This window comes from Trachymyrmex septentrionalis, unplaced genomic scaffold (genome assembly GCF_001594115.1).
Source record: "Trachymyrmex septentrionalis isolate Tsep2-gDNA-1 unplaced genomic scaffold, Tsep1.0 scaffold103, whole genome shotgun sequence".
Classification (NCBI taxonomy): domain Eukaryota; kingdom Metazoa; phylum Arthropoda; class Insecta; order Hymenoptera; family Formicidae; genus Trachymyrmex; species Trachymyrmex septentrionalis.
This window is the reverse complement of record NW_017304155.1, coordinates 162,057-172,698: the sequence shown is the minus strand read 5'-3', so window position 1 is coordinate 172,698 and position 10,642 is coordinate 162,057. Positions and strand designations below refer to the sequence as shown.

The following is a 10,642-nucleotide window of genomic DNA, read 5'->3' as shown; positions in this document are numbered from 1 at the left end:
AAAAAATATAAATTATATTAAAAAATTATATTAAAAAATTTTCTTATATAAATTAAAAGATTCAGTAATGACTGACTATTCAATACATGATGATTAAATCTATATTAATGATTGACAAGTTACATTTGAATTAATTATAATCAAAGAACTTCTTAATTATGTATGTACTTGAAGCTCTTCAGTGATTTTGTTGAAAGATTTGATTAAAAAGATACCTGATGCCTTTTGACCACAATTGCTTATTGAGACGCGTATCTATCCTAACATCAGGTGTACCCATCTGCTTTTCTGCGAACTTCCTGATCTCCTTGATGGCTCGTGGAGCACGCTTCTTAAATCCAACACCATGAAGGCGCTTATGAAGATTCACAGTGTATTCACGAGTCACTACCTCATTGATAGCACTCTTTCCCTTCTTTTCAGAAGTCTTAGCCATTTTTCACCTGTAATTATGAAATTACATTATAAAAACAAATGTACATGATTGTACACATATATTAGGTACTATGGAAAGTTTGTATTGTTTTTCCCTCTATAAGCATCTCTTGAAAAAAACGACACAAAGTTTCCATGAAACTTAATATAACTATGAGTGTGTTCCAAGTTATACATGAAGCACATGATGTATCGTTTTATCCTTCTTTACTAATTAGTAAACAACAAGAACAAATGATGCATTATGCGTTTCATGCATAACTCGGAACACATCATATATTTGAGCAACTGTCTCATGAAAGATTCACATTAAAAATATCTTAAAATGAATAAAATATAAACCTGCACATCTCATACATACAACAAATTTGTAATACTATTTAATTTATTGTAACTATTATTTGGACTTAATGTCCATAGCATTATCAAAATGCATCGAAATATTCCATAATAAATACAGAACACCTATGAAATAGACATCTTCTTTTTTTGTCAAAATAGAAAAATATACATAATACATTTCAAAACTTTACTTTTCTGAGCTACTGATTTTCTATGGTAATCAGGACATTTCATCTATTTAAAAAAATCAGAACGCTTCCAACACCATTCAAAATTAAGACATGCTAAATCCTGCTAAATTAGGACGGATAATCCTAGTATATAATAATTGCTTTCTATTTACATCAATTCTCAGACAATTCTCACTTGTGACGTCATAATTCAGTTAAATGCGTGTTCTTTTTGCAGTCTGATAAATGAGATTCAACTGAGTTTTTACGTACAATCTGCAAAAGATCGAGACCGCGCGCTTTAGGCCTATTCTACAATATGCTCTACTATATATAATACTCTTTGTTTCCTATTTCTTGTTTTTTACCTTTTGCTTTTTTTCTCCTTCGCAATTTTTATCGACAATTGTATTTCTTGCTATGTATTTCTTATTTCTTTCGAAGTTTTGTTAACTTTTATCTCAGGCGATATAAAACAAAAAACCGGGTAAGAAGCAAAAAGACAAGATGTAAAAAATAACAGAAAACAAAAACCACATTGTAGAATAGGCTTTAGTGTCATAAACTCATTTTAAAAATGAGGTTATGAACCTGTTTTGACATGTGATACCTTTTTACCAAAGTAACGACGTCATTTTCATTAATCTAATCATTAATCTAATCATTAATCTAAGTATGAAATATTTAGCTCACTCCAGACTCAGTTTCACTTGTGTGTAAATGGAAAACAACTAATAACGAGCAACATAAACGTAATCGTAATATAATTCGGTCGCGTCTTTTTAATTAATAGCTGCCTTTTGGAACAAGCCTTTAGAAGTCAACACCAGAAGCCAGATCACGTTTCAAAACAGAATACACAAAAGTAAATTTGAACGGATATTTGTTTAAAGTCGATCACATTTTTTAAAAATGTTGATACAACACTCCGACCGAAGTCCATTCGCCCTAACCAAGCGATCTCGAGCCTCAAGACTTAAGTGATTATTTTCGAATAACGGCCAAACGGATCAGATACGATGATTACTTGGACATTAATTTATGAGAGGAAGATTCATCAAATAATATTTTAAACGATTTAAATGCTCATCAATAATATAGGATAAGATGTTTAAGGATTATAATTTACGAAAAATCAGAACTACCTTCTCCGCGCACTATTTAACCAGAAAGAATCAAGCAATCCAAGTATCATTTTCCGTCGTTCCTAAAGTCATTGGGCGAGTTCAAAACGGTAAAACGACTAGGGGCATGCTTACCGAGAAATTGAATATAATTGGTTGGATCTATAAGTAACGACCAATTATTCTCTTTTGCTTGGCGAGCAGGCTAATTGCTTTGTCGACTTGAACGCGTCCATTAGGTCTGTTTTTAGCATTGTTCGTTTTATTTCTCGGGAGCTGTTCGGGATCGCTTTGAATGAATCCAGTGTATCTGAAATTTAGGCCCGTATTCAGAACGCGCTTTTATCGATAAAACCGTGTTTTTATCTCTAAAATTCTATAGTATGCGTAACGTAAATTATAGCATGTTAGCACGCTAAGTGTAAGCGCGTTCTGAATTCTACGGGCCATAAGGTTTGTTCGTATTGCATGCTCTAAACTAACCTAGAGAGCACTTAGATCACAGATAAAATAACGGTTGCATTCATATGCTTCAAGTTCAGTGATACGAACGGATTTAGGACAAGTGAGTATGTCATCTAACCTACTCCGTGAGACCACTCGAACGGATCGGACGGATTTGCCTCGTTTCGTTTCGGATATTTTGTGTTACCTCGATTGTTTGAAAAGCACTTTTATACAAAATAAATGCATTTTTAATAAATATAAAAGTTATATTATATTTTTATATTATATTATAAAGGGCAAGTCAATAAGTTTTTAGAAAAACATAGTAAAACATTTTTTTTGATTGATTCATTTTTATTTTTCAACATAGTCTCCTTTCAGCTCGATACACTTGATCCAACGATTCTCCAACTTTTTCAAGCCGTCCGAATAATATGATTTGTCCAATCCTTCAAAATAAGCCTCTGTTTCGGCGATGAGTTGCTCTCTGATGGAGAATCTCTTTCTTCCGAACTATTTCTTCAGGTTTGGAAACAGGAAAAATAAGTAGGAGAGAATATATGGAAGAAAGAAGAAAATTTAAGGAGAAGAAGCAAAAAGAAAAGAGAGAAGAAGAGGAAACGGAATTGAGATGTTTGAAGAGGGAGGCAGATATATAGAAATTTATAAAAAAAGGGCAAGAGGATATGGAGAGATAATAACATTGAGACAGAGGAATGGAGGCAAGTTTTTATGGATTTTCTAAGCAGTACGGAGGTGGCTGCATAGGAAAAGGAGGAAATAGAAGCAAGAGATAGAGAACAGAAGGTGGAGGAGTTGAAAGAAGAAGAAATTAGGGGGGGTAACTAAAGAAGATGAAGAACAAGAAGGCCAAGGGTTTAGATGGAATCCCGATGGAAGTGTGGAAGTACGTTATGGAAGGACATGATAGAATTATTGGGACAAATTTGGAGACAAGGAGAGATTGAAGGCAAAGTATTATTGTGCCATTATACTAGTATAAGAGAGGAGATACAGAGTCGGTAGGAAATTATAGAAGAATATCGTTATTGTGTACAGCGTACAAATGGTGTGTGGAGATCTTAAGAATTAAATTGGAAGAAGAGGTAGGGAAGAAAAACATAATCAGAGACGCAAACAGGATTCAGAAAAGGCAGGTCGACATATTTGTTTTTACTGAATCAAAAGAGCAAGTAGACAGAAAGTAAGAAGAGGAAAGTATATGTTCTCTTTGCGGATCTGAAGGCAGCTTTCGACAGAGTAGATAGAGGTGTACTCTGGGAGTTACTAAGGAAAGTTATAGAATCAAGGAGCAGCTGATAAGGAAATTGGAACATATATATAAGAACACGGAGATTACGGTCAGAACGAGCAAAGGTGTGACAAAGACGTTCCAGACAAGAAGAGGCCAATGTTTGGTTCTAAGCAAATGGACGGAAGTGATTATATATACTAGTATAAAAAGTGGACACTTAAGATGGCTACCACGACATACATGCACATATGTACATTTGCGGAAGTGAGCAGATAAATGGTAGAACCAATCAGAGAAGAGAACGCTATCCGTTCCACTCTCCCTTGATTCTCTCTCATTTCGCGCCTGCGTATAAAGTGTTCCTCTGAGAGAAGGGATCGAAAGCACGAAGAAGTGGCCTAGTTTCCACCGAGGATTTAAACCGGATCAGAATGTAAGAACCAACTACAGTCGAGTATTCCCCTGTTACAGTCGAACGACAGGGAAATGCTTGGTGGAAACTAGGCCAGTGATGCCAGATTGGGCCCTTTTTTTGGCATTTTACGACATGTGAACAAGGTACGGCGGCAAGCGGCGGCTCACCGCCGTCATGACACACATAAAGGCATGAGTCCATGTTCGTATGCGGTCACGATTCAGCTAGCTTCAGACGGTAGAAGAGAGCAGTTTTATTTCTCGCTGAACGCTTATTTCAAGCGGCCGAAAATGCTTCCTCGGCCACTCGACGTGTATCGATAAAAAACAATCCGGATAATATGTAACTTTTAATAAATTTTAATGATAATATGCCCCTCCCATTAATCCTAAATAGTATAAATCAAGTCAAAACGCAATAGTTTACGAGATATTGTTTACGATTTTCTATGGGTGTTATATACTGTGTTTATAAACTTGATTCGCAAAAAATTGGCCTGGTTTTTGATCGATATAATTTTTGAAATTATTTGTGTATTTATGTTGAAATAAACCAACGACTGTAGGAAAAATACATATTCGCTTTTCAAGAGATTGATAAAAATTATGTTAAAATTGCACAACATGCAATAACGAAAAATCAATATTTTTTTAATGTAAATGAAATGTTTTTTGAAAAAATTTGAAAGGTAATGTTTTCGTAATGGTATTACATTTATCAAATGTGCTTGGTGTCAATCAATACTTTGTTTTAATTACTTTTTTAACTATTATCCAAATGTTATGTAAAATTTCTGATAATGAACAAAATTCCGAAAGCAAGACGATTAATCTAATTATAAAGATGTTGTCAATATAATATACAAATACAAAAGCCATTGCATGCTGTACAATTTCAAAATAATTTTTTAAAATTGCATCCCCCTCCACATGCTGTAAAATGCCGTAAATAAGTCTAATTTGGCATCACTGGCACGAAGCTCGGTGGGCTAACCTGGATACCGATCATGTAATTTTTTTCCTAGGGCGGAAATGTGAAAAATGAAAATTCTTTATATGTATATGTCATGCACTAGCGAAAAAGTTACATGATCGCTACCTTGATTAACAAAAATTCCAAGACGAAACACATCTATTCCGATTCGCGATCGTCGTGAGACTCTCATAGACCATATAAAAGACTCTTTTTGCCGATCTGACTGTAAACTGTTATATTTCAGTTCCTTGTCCTCTTTTTTGACCCTCTTTCTCAGAAATACACTATACGTAGACGCGACCCGGGAGAAAACGCACCAAGTTCTATATATTAATAAAGTAGCGCATTTCTTTGATTTGGATATCAATCATAAAACTATATCCCTAGGATAGAAAGTGAAAAGTAAAAATTTTCTCCATTAATTTCAATGGTAAAAATTTTCACTTTTCACTTTTCATTCTAGGGATAAAGTTTCATTATTAATACTCCAAACCGAAATGCCGACAATTTTCCTATTGGTTATTCCGACTGTTATCTTAGAACTAGTTGTCTGTAATCCATAGTACACGTGACGTAAACTATAGACTTTCAGTACTGGCAGCATTTGAAACATTAGGTCTGTTCCTGTTGCATGAGATCCTCAAATATTAGGTGCGCAACTTAATTTTCGGCTTTTTTCATTGAACTTCAATACTAATTTAAAATAATAAAATAATAAAAAGTCGAATAGTTACCTAATCTTCAAAATAATCTCCCTCGTTTTCTATACATTTGCATCATCTTTCAGGAAACTGCCTAATTCCACTTCGGAAAAAAGAAAGGTGTTTTAAATTTATAAATTCGACCATATTTTTCTCGACATTCTTGACATAAATGAAATGAGTATCAGTCAGATGATGTTGCAAGGACTAAAAAAGTGATAATCTGAAGGAGTGAAGTCTGGAGAATACGCCGGGTGCGATAAAATTTCCCAGCTCAAGTCAGTGATCGTTTTCAAAGTCGTTTTTGTTGTGCGTGGTCGCGCGTTATTCTAAAGCAAAATGATCTTCCTTCTTTCCTTGCCGATATAAGGCCTTTTCTCTTTTAATACGTCACTAACACGAATCAATTGCTGCTGATAACTTTGAGCAGTGATCGTTTCATCAGGTTGGAGCAATTCGTAATGAACGACGCCCTGCTGATCCCACTACATACAGCAACACCTTCTTGGCGTGGATATTCGGTTTTGTGATATTACTCGAAAGCTGTCCCGAATAAACCCACGATTTTCGCCTCTTTGGATCATCGTAGAGGATCCATTTATCGTCACAAGTCACAATCTTGTGCAGAAAATCCTTCTGCTTGAATCGGGATAGTAACGACACAGTAATATCCTAGCGTCTACGCTTGTTCTCAGTTGTGAAATTCATTCGTGGTAAATTCAATGGCCCTCCTTTTGAATCCTTCCGAACTTATGTAGACGCTTAGAAATGGCTTGCCTTGTTACTCTGAATTCCTGTACGAGCTCTGACTGTATGCGACAGAAATTCTCTTCCAAAAGTTGTTCCAGTTCTTCATCGTTGACTTTCATTGGCTGTCTCGGACGTTTTTCATTATTAAGATCGAAATTTCCACTCTTAAATCGCTGGAACCACTTTTTACAGGTAGTGTAAAAAACAGCATCCTCTCTCAAAGCCGAACAAATCATTTCCTGTGCTTCAGCAACATTTTTTTTTAATTGAAAAGCGAAAAAAAGAAGGCAATGTCTGAAATGCTGCTTCTCAAACGACATTGCTTTTAACACTTTTTTTTTAAGTTAGATAGTACAACCACCGACAATTACAGTGCCTTTAAAAGCTTAAAAATGGCGCTCCAATATGACTACGAGTATATGGCGAGAAAGATATGTAAATTTGAATAGGTACTCATCGATTGAAGTTAGGGATCGAGAATTAAGTTGCGCACCTGATATCTTTACACTTAAAATGAGATAGATAGATATTTTGTGACAACCGCCACCAGAGGTCCAATGACGGAACGCGCTCAGTTTCGCGTAAGCACCTCAGTCACGCAAAGATCCTTTAAATAGGATAACGACTGAAATTGATTCCAGGTCGTCTAAGGCAGATCCCCACTACATCGCCTTACTGATGAGTCTAGTTGTGGAACCGAAACAAAACGCCACGGCCGACCACTCAGCTTCGAGTCTGGTGGCCTCCTCAGTGAGTTTCCTCTTTTACCGACTCGATCCGCTGGACCACTCCTTAATTATGTAGCAATCCGCTACAATTTGACTTTGAAAAGAGAGAAAGCAAAAGATGTCGAGTACAAAAAGTGCGAGCAACGTAAACAGACCTATAGTCATGGTTAGTAAGTCTAATATGGCGGATTTTTGTACTACTTTATTAATTACCTAGTTTACATGTACTTGATACGAGTACTAACTTTCTTTGAATTGAATGATCTTAATTTCAGCGATACGTGTAAACATATATACGATATGTGTATTTAATTCAGGCTTGCAACCAAATTGCACATTTCAATCGATTTTGCCTATTCATCCCGGTTCCTTTTGTTTTATAGCATTTAGATCACGCGCAGAGACATAAAACGCTCGTATTCAGGGATGATATTAATAACTCATACAGGGCACTATAGGGCTGTAGAACTTTCAAATATACGAGCGCTCAGTGAGCTCTTGCCTTTGATTGGCATATTCCATTAGATCTAAAAATGTAGACCAAACAGGTAAAAGAGCTCATTGAGCTCTCAGTGAGTGGTCGTGCTTCTTGATGCACCCATTATCATCCCTGAGTTCGAGCGTTTAATGTCTTCTCGCGTGATCTACTCGTAAATGCTATGAAACAAAAAGAATGACGATAGACAAAATTGGTCAAAATGTACATCTCGGCTGCTGATTTAATTAATCATTTTGATGCATATTGTACCAATTTAGTACATTATTCTTTGAATACATCGCTAAGATTAAAATAATTGAATAGAAAGTTACTAGCTAGTATGTATATCAAGTGCACGATGTAAACTAGGCAAATATACAGCTTTATGGCGCGGTTCTATGATGCGGAATTGGCACAATGCGGCGGAGTTTGAGAAACGTTCGTAATTGGTCATGGCTTCATTTTGCTGATTCCGCCGTTTTCTGTTGCGCAAATTTATTTTTTTTACGGATTCCGCCGATGCCTGCGTGTGTGCGTGTGCATGTACATAGATTTATAAAAACTAACCTCGTTAAGGTTTAAATGAAGAAAACTGTCTCCTATAAGCGCATGGTTAATTAACATGCTGAGACGTGTTTGAATTTCCATCTGGGTGTTCTCCGGATGTCATCCTTGTTTAACATTCGGTAAATAACAAGAATGGAATGATACTTGGATTACAATATAAGTATGGACACTGGGCGTCAGCACCTTTGGTGGGGTAGAAAAATCATTCTATAGCTTTATACTCAAATTTATAAACGCCTTTCAATGACTTGCCGTCATGTTGTAGGTTGAAAAAGCGCTTATCACTTTGAGTATTTATAAAACTGTAGAATGATTTAAAAAAAAAAACAATTCGGTCGTGTCATGAAAATTGTTTATAGTGAGTATATTTTAAAATCAAAATTATATAATAATATAATGTTAACGAACTCATTATACGAACTCATATAAAGATAATATTCACATTAATAATAATAATATTACGCTCGCGCAGCTGATTTACGAAGTCGCGCTCGCGGATGCGCACACACTCCCGAACCGTTGAAATGAACAGCACGAATGTTAAGAAGAAGAACAAGAAGCGTTTATTAATACAGAATACAGAACAGAACACCGCGAAAGATATTAGAGCAATCAAGAGATACGTCCGTACGCGCTGATAGCTCACATCCAAATCTGACGATCTTGTTGTCAGACAGACGAATGCCTAATCGTCTCGGCAACGCATGCTCTTCGCACCACGGGCGTTGGGTATAACAATATTAAACAATAATAAGTAAATTAAAAATAATAATTAATTAAATACTATATGAAAATTGTAATTGAATAATTATGTTTGAAAAAATAATATATTGCATGAAAATTGTAATTAAATGTGAAGTTGTAATTTAATAATATATACATACACATATATACACAAATGCATATTTTATTACGAGAATACTTTATTGTATTCAAATATAATAGTCTACACAATATAACGTCTTCGAAAAAATTTGATTTAATGTTTTAGTAAAACTTAATTTTATTAATTATATTTTATGGAAAGGAGATCCCCAGCAAATCTAACCTAACCTGCAATTTTATCTTACTGAAGGCAGCCATATTCTTGGTTGGAAACCGACTCACTAAAAATTGAAGACCACATAAAAGTTCAGTGTCCGTATACTTATACTGTGCCTGGATAGCACTCGGGGTGGAGGTATCTGAACATAACCCTGAAAGTAATTAATTAAGTTTCGAGATAAATACTGAGATCAATATGGCCAAAAAGAATGTCGTATGTATAGTATACAGAAAGGTGAAAATGTAAATCAAAATAAAAATGAGTACATAAAACAAAGTCAGGGCAATGTCCCTGTATGTATGTGTGATTTCCGATCTGCAGGAGTTTAGTTTCCTATGTCTTGTAGAACAGAACTTGCAAATGCACAACCAATGCAAGCCAATGACAAAAGCTATTCCAGTGGATCTAATAAAAGTGATCTACGGGAAGGCTCTTGTGATTGGTCAGCTCTAATTGCGCATTCCAGAAATTCCGCTCCATGGGACATAGGAGGACACACTTTAGCGGAACGGAATCGGTGGAATAAAACCACGACCAATCATGAACGTTCCACAGTTTCGCATATCCGTAGTTTCGCATCCTATGGGAGTGCACTCTTATGCCCGTTTCTATCAATGTAGATTAACTTCAATCTTGGTTCAATTTACTCTTTGTCTTTTTCTAATTCTAAGGATAAAATCAAACTAGGTGCGGAAAACAACTGTGGAACAGAGAATGCGTCATAGAAGCAACAAATCAGCGCTATTCGGAATAACGCAAAATCACGCTGATTGGTTGCTTCTATGACGCATTCTTTATTCCGCAGTCGTTTTCCGCACCGTGTGATTTTACCCTGAAGATTAGAAAAAGATAAAGAGTAAGTTGAACCGAGATTAAAGTTAATTTACGTTGGTGGAAATGGGCATTATGACTTCGGCACACCAGCGCGATGTTCGTCGCGCGCGACACGCGATATCCAATGAGAATATACCTTTAAAATGAAAACATCAGTAAAGCTGTACACTCATTGGATATCGCGTGTCACACGCGACAGACATCTGGTGTGCCGGAGGCATCTTCTTCTGTCTTCTTTTTTGAACGTGCCATTGTAATTCGTGCTGCCATAGTGAGGGTTTTGACTATAAACACTTGGACTACTAATTCTACATATTTGCTATAAGAAATGTATATATTCTCGGTGTCGCCAAACTAAAGTTGGCTGAAGATTGTT

At 35.8% G+C, this 10,642-nt stretch overlaps 1 protein-coding gene across 1 annotated transcript in view; it reads right to left on the bottom strand.

The window, feature by feature from the left end:
* The window catches only part of LOC108745350 (60S ribosomal protein L31), a 2,474-nt gene extending 316 nt beyond the window's left edge, over positions 1 to 2,158 (bottom strand). Inside the window, exons 1-2 of the mRNA XM_018481462.1 lie at positions 2,093 to 2,158; positions 216 to 443 (exon numbers count right to left, since the gene is read on the bottom strand). Coding sequence (XP_018336964.1) covers positions 216 to 436 — 221 coding nt within the window. The 5' untranslated portion in view covers positions 437 to 443; positions 2,093 to 2,158. The remainder of the gene's footprint in view (positions 1 to 215; positions 444 to 2,092) is intronic.
* Between the last annotated feature and the right edge of the window lie 8,484 nt (positions 2,159 to 10,642).